At 45.9% G+C, this 19,010-nt stretch overlaps 1 protein-coding gene across 3 annotated transcripts in view; it reads right to left on the bottom strand.

The window, feature by feature from the left end:
* ARHGAP36 (Rho GTPase activating protein 36) overlaps positions 1-19,010 on the bottom strand; it is a 78,810-nt gene that overhangs the window by 4,038 nt on the left and 55,762 nt on the right. For all 3 annotated transcript variants that reach the window (XM_084639516.1, XM_084639514.1, XM_084639515.1), the window contains exons 9-11: positions 9,294-9,442; positions 7,691-7,867; positions 2,067-2,164 (exon numbers count right to left, since the gene is read on the bottom strand). In XM_084639516.1, the coding sequence (XP_084495642.1) occupies positions 2,067-2,164; positions 7,691-7,867; positions 9,294-9,442 (424 nt within the window). The remainder of the gene's footprint in view (positions 1-2,066; positions 2,165-7,690; positions 7,868-9,293; positions 9,443-19,010) is intronic.

Raw genomic sequence — 19,010 nt, 5'->3', positions numbered from 1 at the left:
CAATCAACATGGATTTATGGAAAATAGATCCTGTCAAACTAACCTGATATCTTTTTTTGATGAAAATTACAAATGTGGTTGGTAAAGGTAATAGTTAATATACTTAGACTTCTGTAAGGGATTTGATTTGGTACCACATGACATTTTGATTAAAAAACTAAAACAATATCAAATTAACTCGACACAAATTAAATGGATAAAACTTAGCTAACTGATAGGTCTCATACTGTAATTGTAAACCAGGAATCGTCATCGAGCGGGTGTGTTACAGGTAGGGTCCTGCCGAGATCAGTTCCTGGCCCTACGCTATTTAACATTGTTATTAATGCTCTGGAAGATAACATAAAATCATCCCTGATCAAATGTCCAGATGGCACAAAGATTGGGGTGGGTGATAAATAACGAAGAGGACAGGTCGCTGACACAGAGTGATCTGGATCACTTAGTAAGATGGGCAGAAGCAAACAATGTGTGTTCTAATACAGCTAAATGTAAGTTTATCTATCTAGGAACAAAGATTGTAGGTCATCTCTACGTGATGGGGGATTCTAGCCTGGGAAGCAGTGACTCTGAAAAAGATTTTGGGGGGTTGTGATGCATAATCAGCTGAACATGAGCTCCTACTGCTACGCTATGGCCAAAAGAGCAAATTCGATCCTGGGATGCATAAACAGGGGAATCCCGAGTAGGAGTGGAGAGGTTATTTTACCTCCTATTTGACAATGGTGCGACCGCTGCTGGAACCCTGTGTCCAGTTCTGGTATTGACAATTCAGATGGATATTGATAAATTGGACAGGGGTCAGAGAAAGGCCACAAGAATGATTAAGCAAATGTACCTTATGGTAATCGTCTCAAGGAGTTCAATCTATTTAGTTTAACAAAGAGAAGGTTAAAGAGTGACTTGATCACAGTCTATAAGTATTTACACAGGGAACAAATATTTAATAATGAGCTGTCCAATCTAGTGCAGAGCGGTACAACACAATCCAATGCCTGGAAGTTGAAGTTAGACAAAGTCAGACTGGAAATAAAGCATACATTTTGAATGGCAAGAGAAATTAAGCATTGAAACAATTTAACAATGGCCATGGTTGATTCTCTATGACTGGCAATTTTTAAATCAAGTTTGGATGCTTTTCTAGGAATGATTTGGGAGAAGTTCTCTGGTCTGTGTTATACAGGAGGTCAGACTAGATGAACACAATGGTCCCTTCTGGCCTTGGGATCTAGAAACCTATGAATGTCTACACAGAGGCACAGGTGCCCGCACATACACAAATACAGGCACAGGTGCAAACACACAAACACAGTCTATGTACGATACACAGCCAAACTCACAGCACAGGCATGCTTCACGCAGGTGCACACAGACACTGTCAGGTGCACACGTACGTAGGCATAGGCAGACAGTTACAGGTGCATGCGTGGAGGCACAGGCAACATCCAGGAAGGTAGTTTGGAATGGGTTTGTGAAAGGAGTAGGAGAGGGAGAGGGTACCTGAGCCCGGGCTCCAGCCCAAGCTCAGACATCTATACTGCAATTTTATAGGACCGCAGCCCAAGCTCCACAAGCCTGAGTCAGGTATTTTAGTGCAGTGTAGACGTACCCGGAGAGGTTGAGAGGAATGAAGTCAGGAGGGCACTGTAGTGCATGCCTCAGAGAGACGACGGGAGCAGAGGGATATTGGTGAGGGAGAGGAAACAGAAGACGGGAGGAATTTTTGTGAGGGGATGAAGAGGGCAGCTTTTAGGGCAGGAAGGAGGGAATAGAGGGGGAATGTGCTGTTTGAGGGAGACAGGAAGCAGTGGGGGTAGGGAATGTTTTGGAGAGAAGGAGGGACCTGGGGGACAAAAGACTGGGAATTCAGAGGGAGGAGACAGAAGGGGCTGTTGGGGAGGAGGGAGAGAGTGAGGGAGGCAGGAAAGAACAGAAGGCATAATTCGCAAAATTGTTGCTGACATTGTGCATTTGCTGCCATTTTGCAAAAAGCTCAGTTTCTGCAAAGCTAATGGCCCAGGCACCCCGGCACCACCACTTCGAATTCTTTCTTGACAAGGACTTACAGAGTGGTGTTGACCTTCCTGCGTAAGAGATAGTCAATGACATCAGGCTCTCTCTGAAACAGCCTCCTTAGGATGTCATGCTGCACCTCTGGAGACACCTGCAAGAGTCACAGAGACCGGTAAATATGGCACCTGCTCCTCTCAGAGGAAAAACAAGCAGAAACAACTAAGCCAAACACACCAGGGTTTGATGCAAGGCCTAAAGACTTGTGCTGTTTACCCACAAACACAATGCACTGACTTTAAATGGATATATTACTTCACACTTTTCCTAGCGAGTCTGAGCAGAGTTGGGCACAAGGCTGCATTGTCAGACTGGGAGATTACTCTGCAGGGATTCCTAGACAATGGGTAAAGTGTCCGGTAAAGAATTGATCACTGAACTAGTAGGACTGACCAGTGTGGTCCCGGAGCACCATGCGTCCAAACTAATTCTACTGTTGTGGTTGCACTTTCCAGCACATTTTCCTGAAGCCATGGCTTCTGGGATATTTCAAAAGGCCTTCTTGTTGCCCGTTTGGAATTGTGGGAGAAGATGTCAAACTCCCATAAGTCCATAGGATACTCCCATAAGGCCCTAACAACAGGTATAATTTCCCAGTCTTTGTCTCAAAATAAAGGCCAGGAAGATGGCTCAACTTGCATGCCTTGTCACCCAGAGAGATTTCTGCTGGGGCTTTGAAAGTCGTCGCCAGGTATATGTGGTTCTGCAGCATGGTGGCGGAGGAGGTTGCTGCAGGACTTGTGGAGAGCCAGAGCATGAGACCAGCAGTGAAGGGAGTTATTGTTGCAACACCATCCCCACGCCTCCCCATGGAGCAGTTTATTTTGTACGGCACTCCAGGATGGTAGTCACTGAGTGGAGCTCTGCTTAGGGATCTGCCCCTTGACCACAACTGGAGGGACTGAGCTGTGGAAGCTACCTTCCCCAGACAGGTCCTCCTGGGTGCTACTGTCATGGAAATTTGCATTTAGAGTTGGATGGAGGCTAGTAAATTCAGATCGAATTCAGCAAATAGTTTTGGGCAGTAAAACAATGGAAAACATTTTTTAAAAAGTCAAACATTTCAGTTCAGCCATTTTGAAATGAAACGTTTGGACTTACAATGTCAAAATGACATTTTGTTTAGAAATTTAACGAATTTATTTTGTAAAAACAAAAACCTGAAGAAAAAATTGTTAGCGGTCAAACAAAATAGTTTTGTTTAAACTGAAATGATTTTTTTCCCCAGTTTTCTCATTTCAGTGAGAGAAACCAAAAATAAATGCAGGTTTTGTTTGAACCAAACTGAAATATTTTCAGGATTGTTTGGTTTGGCCTCCTAAGCCAAAAAAAATATCAATTTGCTCAGCTCTAGTTGCATGGCATTACATAGAAATAGCACAAAATCATGACATCAAGGGAGGCCAATAAAAATCTTGGAGGGGTTTAAATAACTGGGCTTCCCAATCTGTATTGCACTAGAGACTGAATTCATGTGCCCTTTCTGTGCCTGCAAAGAGACAAGCCCAGGAGTACATGATGAAGATGGGTACTATGTAGTGACACAGGCCTCAATGAATCATCACAGCAGGTTCCTGAACGTCTACATAGAGTACGAAACAAAGTGCATGAGACTAGAATTATTAAAAATGGGCTGAGACTGGAACTGTTTTCCCACAGCACAACATTAATGGGTTCTTCATCGCTGCTTCTGCCATGGCCCATGAAGCCATCCCCAGATTACGTACCTTGTGGCGCTGCAGAGTCACTTATATGCACAGCTGGTGTGGGATGCTCAGTCAAGTGGAGACGGCTGAGCTGTAACAGTTCAGGGACTCATGTGGTGATTGATGCATCTTCCTATTGCATCATATGTGTTAAAACAAAGGTGATTTGGAGTCAGGAGCCAATCACACTTGATGCAGTTGATGTGCAGCAAAAAGACAAGCCATGTCCCCTAAGACTTATTTCTAACTGGCAGAGCCTGCGTTTGGCATGCAGCCCAATTAGAAACACTGTGTGCACTCGGGAACTGGGAATGGAGCATACTGATCACTGAGGTACAGGCACAAGTTACCTCCAGTTGCTATTACAGCTCATTGCTTGTTCTGTTGTTGCTGGGTTTTTTCTTATGTATTAGATGCAACCTTTTTTACATTTCCCCCTTGATTTGATGTTAAGGGGAGGAAACAGATGGGTTGGCTCATACTTTTACTATGTAGATACCTTTCCCCTGCCCAGCCTGGGCATGTTCCTGCATACCATGTTTCATCGTCTAGTCAGTGGCCGGCCTTTAGGTTGAACTGACCTTGGTTGTGCTTGGATTATTTTCTTTGGCATCCTTTCATTTGTTTGTCTTCTGCAATGTCCTCACCCTCATAATCTTGTCAATTGTAGCCAGTCCCATACCTTGATTTCACTTCCTACTCTCCTTCTAACTTCTTCATTTGTCTTAAAATTGTTCCACTTTACACCTGCCATCTTTCAGAGAACTCATCTCGACTGCCTCCAGCTTTCTGAGGTCTGTTTTATTTAATGAAGCTGCTTTCAGACCAGTGAGTAACCCTGTTAGCACACTAGGTTGATACATTTTTACTTTGGCACTCAACAGAATGTTTTCATCAATCCATAAATTTCATCAATTCAGCACATGTAGCTAAGGCACATTGCCTTTTAACTTCATTCTTGATGGAACCCTCGGCGCAGTGACCAAGCTTCCTCAATACACATAACATTCTGCTGGTTCTGTGACATCACCACTGCTGCCTTTCAACACTTTATCTATTATCCCTTTTCCCAGATACAACCACTTCACCTTCTTGGCATTTATTGTACGTCCACAAGGACTACAACAATTTTCCAAGGGAGCAAAGAGTATTATCATGAATTCAAATGTGTCTGCCAGTTGTACAATGTCATCTGGATAAGCCAAGGAGCTTAATTCTAGATCAGTGGTTCTCAAGTTTTTGTACTGGTGACCCCTTTCACATAGCAAGCCACTGAGTGCGACCCCCACATCTAAATTAAAAACACTTTTTTATATATTTAACACTATTATAAATGCTGGAGGTGAAGCAAGGTTTGGGTGGAGGCTGACGGCTCCCCACCCCCCATGTAATAACCTCACAACCCCCTCAGGGGTCCCGACCCCCAGTTTGAGAACCCCTGTCCTAAATCCTCCAGTGTCACACCCTCCAACTCATCTAACATTCTTACTGTGCAGTTAAAGAACACGATGAAAAGCAGTGGTGAATCCTTGCCCCCTTGTTTTACACCAAACTTTGACTTGAACCAGCTTCTTAATTCTTACAGCACTACAGGACTCTTTATACTTAACGTTTATAATTGTGTTGCCGGCACCCAGTGCCGAGAGGCTGAACAACAGCTGGAGTGGTTTGTTACCCGGTGTGCTACACCCAATAATTACAACGGGGTGGAGAAGCAGAAAAGTTTATTTGCAGCTGCAAAAAGGTATAGGGAGAATAAAATTTTAAATTTTGCATAACAGAGCAGGAAGTTACATAGGCTTTTATATATATATATTTTTAGCATATTTACCCAGGGACGCCAAAAGCTGTTGCCGGCACCCAGTGCCGAGAGGCTGAACAACAGCTGGAGTGGTTTGTTACCCGGTGTGCTACACCCAATAATTACAACGGGGTGGAGAAGCAGAAAAGTTTATTTGCAGCTGCAAAAAGGTACAGGGAGAATAAAATTTTAAATTCTGCATAACAGAGCAGGAAGTTACATAGGCTTTTATACATTTTTTTTTGCATACTTATTTAATAGCAAGCTGCTTTAAGTATTTATATAGCCAGCCAATTTAGTTTTTAGCTAGTTTTTTGATTTTTTGTATTATTTGTTAAATTATATATAAAGCTGCTTTATTTAGCATTGGTTTTTTATATTTTTTTTGTTTGGCCTTGCTTAGTTTCAGGCAGTTTGACTCTGCAACATACTGTTGCAAATTCTTAGCATAACTGCTGTGTGTGCCTCCAGGCGGGGGGGCCAAGGACACTTGGGCCTAGCACACAAAGCTGCTGCGAGTGCCTCCAGGCAGGAGGGGGGGGGGCAAGGACACCGGGGCCTAGTGCAAGGGGGCTTTATTAACACTTGTGGTCTTCCATCCCCTCAAGTTACCTAGTGGCCATGCCCCAGTGTTCCCAACAATTGCAATTATCTTATCTGGAACCCCATATGAATTTGCTACTTTCCATAATGCTTCCCTCCAAACCAAGTCAAATGCCTTCGTATGATTGCTGTCCTCTTCACACAGAGAGATATGTTCTGAATAGACTTTATTATACAAACCCAAACACATAGGGCTGCATGTCTTGGAGATGCCAGTTGTTTTCCCTGTCCATGTGCAGAAGTGGAATGCCTTTGGAATAGGTGTGAGTAAGCTAGAGAGCAGGCAACAGTTCTGCATGTATTATTGACCTGCATCACTGGGCGGGTGATACAAGCACATGTGCAGAAGCTAGTTGCTACAAGAGTTGTGTTGTCGTCTCCTTTTGAGCCTTTAGGTAGTTTCCGCTGACCCTGTCTGTCCTCATGGATCAGCTCTTTCTTGTTCCTGAAATAGTCCATCGTAAGTTCTTTCTTTGTGCCTGAACCTGTCCCGTCTTTCAAAAGCAGTCCTGGTTTTCTCACTGCAGAGCCTGGAAATTATCTTCACCGATTTTCGTAGTTTTCGAAGAATTTAAGTCCAGAAAGGACCATTGGATCATCTAGTCTGCCTTCCTGTATATCACAGGCCATCAAATTTCACCCAAATGTGAGAGATGCCCAGGTGATCCCAGTAGGCGATTCGCACCCCATATTGCAAAGGAAAGTGGGGAAAAAAATAAGGTCCCTGTCTCTTTGACCTGGGGGGAAATTTCTTCCCAAATAGAAACCTGGCCATCAGTTTGACACTGCGCATGCGAGCAAGGCACACCAGCCAAACACTTAGAAAGAGAATTCTCTGTACCACCCTGTCTGGTGTTCCATCTGCAGCTGTGGAGAATGTTTGATGCTTTAGAGGAAGGTAAAAAAACCCAAATCCCAGAACAGATCTGGCCAATTGTGCAGGAGGGAGGGGTGTATGGAGAGAAATTCTGGGATGATTCTCTGGCCTGTGCCTGTAGGAGCTCAGACTAATGACCATAAGGGTCCCTTCTGGCCTATCTGTGAATGAGGATAGTGCAGGTCCCTCTCCCAGGGAGCTGGCACTGCTTGGCAGGGCAGTGCAATGGGGCTGAACCCTTGGCTCTGCCACTCCTCTCCCCCATCCAGGTGACTTGCTCTCAAAAAGCTGGCAAGAGGCGAGCAGTTCCTGGTCACAGGGCCTGCTCTGTGATTGGCCTTTGCATGGGCTGCAGAAGCTGAGAGGGGAGGGGAAAGAAGGAGAGGGTTCCTTGCACGACCTTCTGCCCTGCATTCCCCTGCCAGAGCCAATCACGATGTGACCCAGAATGAATCTCTACCGCACAACTCATATCAACACAAGGAACAAATCAGGTCTCTGCAGGCCAGTTACAAAGCTCCCTACTAAGAAGGCAGGCTGTGGCTGCTGCCCCACTCCACTGCCATGACAGGAGACTGCAAAGAGGAGGGGAAGATTTGGAAATGTGTTCACTGTAAATGCCTCCTTCCCTACCATGAACAAGGCTTCATAGTTCTCAATTAAACTCTGGAGCACAAGGATGATAGAAGCGCTGTTTTCCATTTCCATGGCCTGGGCACTGGGGTCTCTCTCCAGAAGCTTCTCTCTTTGCAGGAGGTTGGGGCCAAAAATTGTAGCCAAATTTGAGGCTGTCATTTTATTTCCAGGAATCTAACAACCAAACACAGAAATTAGTGTCAGATACCAACCCAGTAACACAACTCGCTCCAGGTGCTATCCCTTGCCCCATGGCTGAGGCGAAAGGAAAACTGCTGAGTACCACTTCCCAGGAGAAGAACCGGGCTGCTTCATGGCGCAGTGAGACTCTCCTTCTCCACCCTAGTCTCCACTACCCTGTGAGCAAAGACTCTATCTGCCATTGTGCTTCCACTAGATCAGCAAGCAGGCCCAGGAGAATTTTTTGAGCTGGCTTGCAGTGTCTGAAAGCTCCTTCCCTCCCACCTTCTATAAGCATCAGTCCAACCTTTGTACCTGTCCCCCATGATGGGCTCAGTTGCACAGCTCAAATAATAAAGTAACAAATAACATTTCCATAGCCCATTCCATCCCACGACACTCTACAGACTATATACAAGAACAACTTCACCTGCCATTTCTGAGGTGGAACATGACAGTTGTTAAACAATACACAAGAACAGTATAGAACAGTTCAGGGCAGGGACGTAGACAATGTCATATAACATGCATTATGCTCAGTTGTAGCTGCACAAACAATTTAAGGATGCTGCAAATAATTCATCTTGCCTACAGCCTCTAAATGGAAAATTACCTAGGATACCAGGGATACTTTCCCAGTTCTTGCATGGGATCTTTAAATGACCACAAATGGTCAGGACTTCAGTTGTGTATCTCATCTGGCACAAAGCACCTCCTGCAGCTACCTCAATGCTGTGCTGACAAGTGGCTCTGTGCTGACGCAGCAGGAAGGGTGCTCCTGCCTAGTCAACAACACCAAATGCTACTTTGGGTAGGTTTTTCTGGGAATTCTTAACCCAACCTCATTTAGCTTTCTAGATCTGCCAGGCTCATAGCACAAGGTGGTATGGCTGGAGGTACACTGAGGAGCTGGGATGGCTCAGGTTGTTTTCAGTATGAGGGAGTCCAGATTTCCATGTTTAGCTTAGAACTATCCCTGAAACTGGCTGTTTTCAAACCTCCTAGTCCTTCAGCAATGTGAACAGGACTCATGCAGAAGGACTGCAGAGTTCTGGGTGCAGAATAATTAACGAGAGTATATTATATATTACATAACAGAGTATATTGACATATATTGCCACCCAGTATATAGTGCAGGAAACCAGAGGCATCGTAGTACAAGAGTAATGCCTTTTGAGGTCATGGCATAATGTGCTAAGGATGCAGCTTACATGGGATCCAATCACAACACAAAGCCACTACTCAGAAAACATGGGAAATCCTTTTAGAACACTGTACTCTGATGCTGCAAAAACTGGAAAAGTAAGGAGGCACAGATCACTTGCAAGCAACTGCCATTGTCCTTCCTATGTCACCACCCCTACAGAAGATACATATCAGTGCAAAGCCTTATGGGTGCATGAGCATCTGAAGCCAGTACCTCTGGTCTCTCTGGACCTGTGGAATCCTGGGCATGCTGTGCCACCTTGTTCAGGAACTGCAATAGCTGGTACAGGGTGTCACTGTTACAGGGAGGCAGGAGGTACACCAGCAGCTGCAGCACGGAGAGCTGGGCCATGCGTTCCATGACTATTCAGAGAAAAATGAGCAATTCAAGTTAGACCAGCAACTGACAAGACAGCCTGAATGTTCCAGACATTTCACTCTCACGTCAGATTTCCTAAACAAGCAGCATATCCGTTGTTTACCAGTTTGGTAACAGGAACCCAGGCTTTCCCATAGACAGGTGATCCCATAACTGCCCCCTACAGGTTTTCTTGCAGCTTCCTGTTAGGGACAGGAGACTGGGCTGGATCCAGTCTGTCAATTTCTCTCTTCTTCTCTGCCTAAGAAAGCAGTCTGGGGGTGAGATCCTGAAGTTCTGAGGACCCTGTTCTCATCAGGACGATTCCTACAACACTGATTGTTAAAACTCACAGGAAGGGACAGCCGTAAGATAACTGAAAACTCATACTGACAGTGTAGTCCCTTATTGCCTCCACTAAGATTAATATGAACTGTACCATATTGTGAGCTCCCCTTTCCCCTCCACACAGCTTCAGTATCTGTGCCAGTAACAAGCATTTTTAACACCAGAAATAACCTGTCTCTCCAACTTCCCACCCATCCCTTCTATACGCCCACTTCAGCTGTGCTCCAGCCACCTCATGGCCAAGCAGCCATAGCTCCTAACATTCTGATTGATCAAGTGGGCTCATTTAAACAATCTGCATTTTAATACAGTCAAATTTCAGGCCATACAGCTAGGCACAATGTAGGTCACATGTACAGGAGGAGGGACTGTGTCCTGGAAAGTGGCGACTCTGAAAATGACTTGGGGATCATGGTGGAGAACCAACTCACCATGAGCTCCAGTGCAATGCATTGGCTAAGAGGGCTAGTGTGAATCTTAGCTTTATAAACATTGGTATGTCAAACAGGAGTAGCTCTATATGCAGCACTGGTGAGACCAATTCTGGATACTGGGTCCAGTTCTGGTATCCACCCTTCAGAGAGGATGTTGAAAAATTGGAAAGGGTTCAGAAAAGGACCACAAAAAAGATTTGAGATCTGGACAAGCCTCACAGCAAGAGACTAAAGAACCTCAATCTGTTTGGCTTATCATAGCAAAAAGTCCAGAGGCAACTTGATCATTGTCTGTAAGTAGTTACCATGGGAGAAGATTTCTAACAGAAGAGAGCTCTTCAAGCTAGCAGACAAAGGCAGAAGAAGATCCAACAGCTGGAAGCTGAAACTAGATAAATTCAGGCGAGATAAATTATTTTAACAGTTATGGCAATTAACCACTGGAACAACTTCCCTAGGGATGTGGTGTATTCTCCATCCCTTGGAGTCTTTAAATAAAGATTCATTGTCTCCTTCTAAAAAATATACTCTAGCTCAACTACCAGATATGGGCTTGATGTAGGAATCACTGGATGAATTGATTTGGCCTATGTTATGCAGGAAGTCAGACTAGATGATTGCGATGGTCCCTTTGGGCCTTAAAATGTATGCATTGATGATGTCAGTGACGTTACTTACATGCTTAAAGTTATGCATATGGTTAAAATTGTTCCTTTCTTTTTTGTTCTCTCAGCGACGCATTGTTTTGCCTTTTGCAGCTTTTTTGGTCAATAATTTTTTTCTTTTCCAACCTTTCATCCATGCCTGCGATGGTGTCTGCCTGCTCATTCCAGCCAGCTGCTGGCCTGGTGACTCAGTCTGCTTATTCTTCTACAACACTTCAAAGATTTTTAATGATGGCTTGAATTTCACCTTTTATAGACCTTAGCTCCAATAAGTGTCTTTTGCATCTTCTTTGATTTACAGGCTGTTTACTCAGGGCTAAACTCAATACTGGAGAAGACAGATACATCTTCTTGCTGCTTATTTTATCTGACATTTAAGAAGAACCTGTTGCCTTCTTTTGCCTTTTTTTCCCCTCCTCTTTTTTAAGAGGAAACATTATGCCTTATGCTGTTCTGTTGCACTTCTGATCTGGAGATCAATACTCCTCTGTTCCATTTATTCTTGAATGTAACATCTTTGTAAATAACATAGCAAGCCGGGAGAAGCTGCTCTCTGTCTCTTTACAGGGCTGCCCAGTGTCACAGGATACTCATGTCTCTCCAGATCTGTCATTTACCACAGAAAATGCCATGTTTTTTTGAGCGACAGTCATCTTTTCTTCCTCCTGCTCCTTCCCAGGAGCTCTGGGGAAGGTGTACTGAGCTGCAAACCCAAAGACTATGAGTTTTAGTCTCTGCTGTGCCACTGATTGTTAGGATTTCTGTGCATTTCACAATCCTCATTAATCAAGGCTTCATGCCCCTACCTTCATTGTGCAGTTATGCATTTTACATTTATTCAATAATCTGATCTTACTGAAAATCGTCTAAACCAAAAAGCTAACAAGATATTAAGATGCAGAAGGGATGAGACAGTGAGTAATAAGCAGAATATTAGAATGCCTCTATATAGGGTGGCCTCATCTGGATATTGCATGCACTATCGGGTCAGCCTATGTCCAAAAGAAGCTTGCAGAATTAAGATCAAGTGTCTTCAAAAATTCTCAGTTGAAGAGAGGCTGAAAAGATTTGGATTATTACCTTGGAAAGGAAACAAATCAAAGGGTGCATGAGAAAAGTATATAAAATAGTGACTGGTCTAGATACAGCAGGTTAGGAAATTTGCCTGTGTCACAAAACCAGACAAAGAGGACACTAATGAAAATGAAGGATGGAAAATTAAAAACCACTAAAAGGACAGACTTTTTCACATGTGATTAAGCTGCAGAACTTGCTACCACCGGAAGTCACTGAAGCCAAAATTTAACATGATTTAAAAAGGATTGAATATTTATATGGACAACAAGAATATCAAGAGTTGGCATAATTAATGTCAACGAGTTTTGGAATGAAAATTAAACCTCATGCTTCAGAGTTTACACCAATCTCTTACTATTAGGGATCAAAATGAGAGTTCAATGGGGCAGATTATCTCATATCTGCCTACTCTAGGGTCCTTACACCTTCCTCTGTAGCAGCAGGTGGTTGGCCTCTGTCAGAGACAGGATACTGGACAAGATGGATCCTAGGTCTGATCCAGTCAGGCAGTACCTATGTTGCTAAAGTAGGTAAGTTTCTAGCCTTTGTGGCTGCAACGAAAACCTGGAAAATGTGACCTGAATGTAGCCAAAAGGCTCAGAGACCAGAAGGAAAAGAAAAACCAATAGTCAGTAATGTTGAGAAATCTCCTGATTTTTAAGCCAATCTCGTGATTTTTGAGTGCTTGGGGTTGGTGATTCAGTGGAGCTGCAGGTGTCAGAGTCTGTCCAAATGGGCCCAGTATAGTCAGAGGGCCTTTGTCGCCCCAATAGCTAGGGCCCTATCTAATTCATGGTCCATTTTGGTCAATTTCACAGCCACAGGATTTTAAAAATCATAAATTTCATGATTTCAGCTATTTCAATCTGAAATTTCACTGTGTTGTAACTGTAGGGGTCCTGACCCATAGAGGAGTTGTGGGGGGCTGCAAGGTTATTGTAGGTGGGGGGTTGCGGTACTGCCACCCTTACTTCTGCGCTTCTGCTGGCGGTGACGCTGCCTTCAGAGCTGGGCAGCTGGAGAGCGGCAGCTGCTGATCGGGAGCCCAGCTCTGAAGGCAGAGCCGTCGCCAGCAGAAGCGCAGAAGTAAGGGTGGCCTGGTGTGGTATTGCCGCCCGTACTTCTGCATGGCTGCCTGCAGAGCTGGGCCCTCAGTCAGCAGCCGCCGCTCTCCAGCCCCCCAGCTCTGAAGGCAGCAGCGCAGGAGTCTAGTATTGCCCCCCTTACCTCTGCGCTGCTGCTGGCTGCGCTGCCTTCAGAGCTGAGCGCCCGGCCAACAGCCACCACTCTCCGGCCACCCAGATGTAAGGGTGACAATACTGCGACCCCCCTAAAATAATCTTCTGACCTCCCCCTGCAACTCCTTTTTGGGTCAGGACCCCCAATCTGAGAAATGCTGGTCTCTGAAATCTATATAGTATAGGGTAAAAGCACACAAAAGACCAGATTTCAGGGGGGGAGACCAGATTTCACAATCCGTGACGTGTTTTTCATGGCTGTGAATTTGGTAGGGCCCTCCCAATAGCCCAAATCACATAGCTAAAGAAGGAGTCATTGCTCCACACGCTGATAACTGCAACAAAGGTTGTCTGTGGCAGGGCGGTATGGAGAAGGGACAGGATCATCCATGCTCCTGCTAAGGGTATGTCTACCTTTGCACTGGGCGGTGTGACTCCCAGCTTGCATAGACGTACCCCCGCTACTTCTGCTCAAGGTAGCAACTAAAAATAGTGTATCCACGGCGGCATGGGCAGTCGCTAGGGCTAGCCACCCTGCGTACAATCACACCTGACCACCTGGGTATGTACTTGGGCAGCTAGCCCAAGTTGTTGCCCGTCCCACCCATATCCCATATCCAAGCTCCATGTATATGTACCCTGAGTCTTCAGCTTCTATCTGCAGGGGAGTTAGCAATGATTTCCCCCCTTTTTGCTTCCTCAGTTGGAGCATATCCTCATACCGGGGCTAGTTTTACTGGCCAAGAACTTAACAAGCTTAACTAGATTATATCCCAAATATAGGGGAAAGAGGCACTTCTTTTACCACTGTAGGGAACCCCACTAAGCAGGGTCATAAGGTCATGGTGTCACCAGATACCCCCTTATATGATTGTTGTGCTAATGTGCTGCCATTATAGACCCTGGTTGAATTTGCACCAAAGAAACACCTGAGCAGCCAAATGGGTGTTAGGGGTAGGGGGGAAGTACTGAAACCAACAATCCCACCCACCCTCCCACACTTTGGAAACCATACAGGAGTCCTGGAGCTGGAAGCATCGCTGCAGCTGTTTGAGCCAGGCCCCACACCATCATAGAAGCAGGCCCCCGGGGTACAGGCTCCTGACATCTGTTACCACCCCCTCTAGACACATGTAGAGGGTCCCTCTCCCATGTGGAAGCCCCTGTGTACTTCCAGAAGGTCATGGCAGCCTTATTAGTGAGGCAGCCTGGAGAATCCCATCCCATGGAGCAAGGAATCTAGAAGCCCCAGCTGAAGTTCCCAGGGGCTTTTAGTGCTTCTAGGTTCTCCACTCCATGGCAGGGAGCCTGGAAGTGCTGGGGGCCCGAGTACAAGATAGGGAGTCCTTCAGCCAGATGCCTGGAAGCCTTGGCAACCCTGGGAGCTCAAGCTGGGACTCTCAGGACTTCTAGGTTCCCTGCTCCATGGCAGGGGACTCTTCAGGCTGCCCCCCACTCCAAGGGGTCTTAGGTGGTCCGCAACTCCCTAGGGGCAGACCAGGGCATCTCCCAGAGTTGGGGCAACCAGATGCTGAATTTTGTTTGGAATCATTTAAATGAAACATTTTGGGTTTTTCAGAACATATCTTCCAGGAATTTCTGTTCCCCAGGAAACGTAGAAATTTCTAGTTTTTGTTCTAATTTGGAACAAAAGCCGTTTTGAAATGTAGAATTTCCCACGGAATGGAAATTCTGACTTCTACCAGCTCCAATCAACATTCCCTTTACCTCAGCTCTCTCTGGGGCACACATTGCAGACAACCTGCCCCCTATAACAGGGAACCATGATCCCTAATTTCCCTATTTCCCTACAAACGCACACCCCAGTTCTGGGCACCTGCCCTATTGCTCCTCTCCCATTGCTCTGCATGGGACTGAAGCATCCGGCTGGCAGGGCGCAGCAACTGGGCATCTGGGGGTAGAAGTACTCGCACACTGATTCTCAGCTCATACTGTCACCCCGCCCTGCAGGTGAAGGATGCTGTGCACTGATCAGAACCTTTCCTCACCTTTAGTGCTGCACACAGCCTACTGCTGCGGCTACCGCAGCAAAATGGTTTTGCTTACTGCTCTGGTGACATTTTGCTCCAAGTTCAGTCATTCTGTCTTCCCTGGAAGGTTATAACCTGGCTGCAGTTATTGTCAGTCGCGTGTCTCTGGTTGCTGGGGCATTCCTCCAGCTCTGCTGCTGCACACGTACCTTCACTTCAAGCCCGTCCACATGGGGGCATGACTCTTGCGCCTCCTAAAGCCTCGCCATTCAATTTTGGCAGTGCAAGACATTGCCTTCTTCACACTGAGGATGCTCCCCAAGCCCTTCTCCCAGCCCCCAGCACAGGATGGGGACTAGGCCAATGTCAGGGTGTGACCACAGTGCTCTTGTCCTACTAGTACTCTCTGCTTCCCAGAGCCCGCAAGCAGGCCACAGGAAGCAAAGTGGTAACTACAGCAGACCTGAGGCTCCTCTAAATTACACTGGGAGTCAGGCAGGGGCTGCGGAATATGGTGTCTAAAAGTCTCCCCGTGACTGTAAGAACCTCCCTCTGCCAGAAGGCAAGGGACTCCCTGCAGCTGGCCTGACCTGCTCAGTGTACCCCAACTCACTACTGCTATAACCTGTTTCTAAAATACCATCTACATCATGCCAACAAGTCTCTAAAAGGTGTCATGTAACATGACATTGGAAAACTAATCACTTCCAGATCATTAATGTTCTTGTGGGATGTATGTATGGTCAACCCACAACAGATTACACAGCTGTGCTGCAATTAATGACTCAAATGTGTTTAAAGCAGGCAGGTCACCTCTTGATAAACAGGTTCTTTCCAGACCAAGGAACGGGGGTCCTGCTTGTATGTTTCAGAGTAGCAGCCGTGTTAGTCTGAATCCGCAAAAAGAAAAGGAGGACTTGTGGCACCTTAGAGACTAACAAATATATTTGAGCATAAGCTTTCGTGAGCTACAGCTCACTTCATCGGATGCATGCAGTGGAAAATACAGTGGGGAGATTTATATACAGAGAGAACATGAAACAATGGGTGTTACCATACACACTGTAACAAGAGTGATCAGGTAAGGTGAGCTAGCTATTATGCTTGTATGTGTCTCCCATGGAAATTGAGCAAGGTGGGACAAAAGACAAAGGAAAGCACATGTTCATTTCAGGCAAACAAAGCCAACAGGAGAGCAAGTGAAAGAAAGGCATCACTTAAGGAACTCAGGGGGGGATTGGGACTGCACCCCCAAGAAGCCTGCCTGCCTCTGGAAGCAGGGTCAATGAACTTGGAGAAAGAGACTTCTCAAAGGTTTATTGGGCTCTACCGAGAGAGGCAGAGAACGCCTATGTTATCCTCCACCCGAGGAAACAAGGAAAACCAGCACTCTGGGCAGCCTAAGAACCACTCAGCCATGGCTGGAAAGGGAAGACTGGTGAGGAAACCACTTGGAACAAAGACTGTAGCTTGCTATGCTGGGGCTGAGCAATTAGAAAGCGCATTTTTACTTCTGTTTGTTTGTAAGTCTTTTGATCTTTATCCCCCATACTTGATCTCACTTAAATCCACTCTCTTTTTAATTGAATAAATGTTTGACTTCTTACAAAGACAAGCCCGTGCTTTGATTGAACTGAAGTGACAGTCATGATAACAAGCTCCTGTTTCTGTCTCATCAAAGGAGCAGCAAACCTAATTACTTCCAGGAGAGGCCTGGACACTGCAGGGAGACTCTCTGGGGGAAATCTGAGAGTGGGGGATGTTGGAGTCACTCTGCAAACAGGAAGTGGGCAGAGGCAGTGTGACCTGTATGCATGTACACTAGCTGTTGGTATCCAAGCTGTGAGCCACTGCAGCATAGCGTTTAAAGCAGCCAGAGTTGTAGGACAGGGTGACAAAGTCATTGCTCTGGGTTGGACCCCAAAACATCACACCCCCTTTCTATTCACATGCTCCCTGCCTCAAGTGCAGGGACAAATTGAGAATCAAGCCCTGTGTCCTCTTAAATGCTTCTCTATTTGTACCTGTGTTTCTGCACTCCTGAATTCACCCATGCACTGCTTTCTCAGGCAACTCATCTCAGATCACATTATCCTGGTCTAGAGCCAGCTCCCCAGTTCCTGCACAGCCCCACAGTGCTGGAGTAAAGTTCACAAAGGTTTTTCCAGATAATCGTTATCTGCTGCTGAAACGGGATGTGCTTTGGGGGTGTAATGAAATGTCCTGGAAGCATCATTACTGTTTCCTTGACACAACTGAACGAGAGGTCTGAAAGCTTTTCTCCAGGCTTCCTGCACTTTCTGCAATGCAGCAGTTGTCAGATATAGCTCACAGGCTATCAGCCAATGGGAAGAGGTTTTTGGTAACTCGTTTTCCTGGCAACATTGCTACAGTAGGACATGGAGGAAGGGGATTGGAAAACCCCCACCTCCCCACATTCATCACTTTCATCAATATCATGCAGGCAACATCCGTACTGTATGTTTACTGCACAAAAATGCTTGGTTCCTTCAGCCATCAAAAGAGTCATGCTCATTTACCTTGCAGCCAGCACGTTACAGTTGAGATTTCCAAAGTCAGAGAGGGAAGGTGGCTGCCAAAGCCCCATTACTTCTAATGGGAAGTGGTCACCCAAATACCGTAGGTAGCTGCTGACATCTCTTTAGCTTATTGTACAGGACACCAGCAGATGTCAAGAAGCCACTGTAAGATTGCAGATCTGGTTGTGTACAAGCTGTATAGAGAGGGACTCTCACCTCCCTGCTTATAGAATCATAGAATATCAGAGTTGGAAGGGACCTCTGGAGGTCATCTAGTCCAACCCCCTGCCCAGAGCAGGACCAATCCCCAACTAAATCATCCCAGCCAGGGCTTTGTCAAGCCTGACCTTAAAAACTTCTAAGGAAGGGGATTCCACCACCTCTCTAGATAACGCATTCCAGTGTTTCACCACCCTCCTAGTGAAAAAGTTTTTCCTAATATCCAACCTAAATCTCCCCCACTGCAACTTGAGACCATCACTCCTTGTCCTAGCATCTGCTATCACTGAGATTAGTCTAGATCCATCCTCTTTGGATCCACCTTTCAGGTAGTTAAAAGCAGCTATCAAATCCCCCCCTCATTCTTCTCTTCCCTAGACTAAACAATCCCAGTTCCCTCAGCCTTTCCTCATAAGTCATGTGTTCCAGACCCCTAATCATTTTTGTTGCCCTTTGCTGGACTCTCTCCAATTTCTCCACATCCTTCTTGTAGTGTGGGGCCCAAAACTGGACACAGTACTCCAGATGAGGCCTCACCAATGTCGAATAGAGGGGAACGATCACATCCCTCAATCTGCTGGCAATGCCCCTACTTATACACCCCAAAATGCCATTGGTCTTCTTGGCTTCTCGAGGAGGTGTCTCTGCTTGGGTGCCCCCAAATTAAAATGATCTTTAGAAATGTCATACCACACTGCAAAACCATGTCTAATTTCCCACGCCTTGGTCGCATACAGCACCAGTGAATAACAGGGGGTGCTGCTAGTCAGCATTGAGGTGCATTGGCAAAGCCATATGGGAGTGGGAGGGCTGGAATGGCAGGATTGGGAAGGGCATGGGGGTTCCAGGACTAAAATAACATGATCTGGGGAGAGCTGTGGCTGTGGACTGAGGTGCCAGTGACAGAGCTGTGTGCGGGAATTTGCACAAGTGCTGTCTGAATTACAGGTGCACATGACATTATTTGTCAAGTTATGGAGTTTAAAGCCAGAAGGGACCATGAGATTGTCTAACCCAGTAGTTCTCAAGCTATTTACCATTGTGGGCCGCATATGCAGCTC

Source organism: Lepidochelys olivacea (genome assembly GCF_965140295.1).
Source record: "Lepidochelys olivacea isolate rLepOli2 genome assembly, chromosome: 9".
Lineage (NCBI taxonomy): Eukaryota > Metazoa > Chordata > Testudines > Cheloniidae > Lepidochelys > Lepidochelys olivacea.
This window is presented reverse-complemented; position numbering and strand designations above follow the sequence as displayed.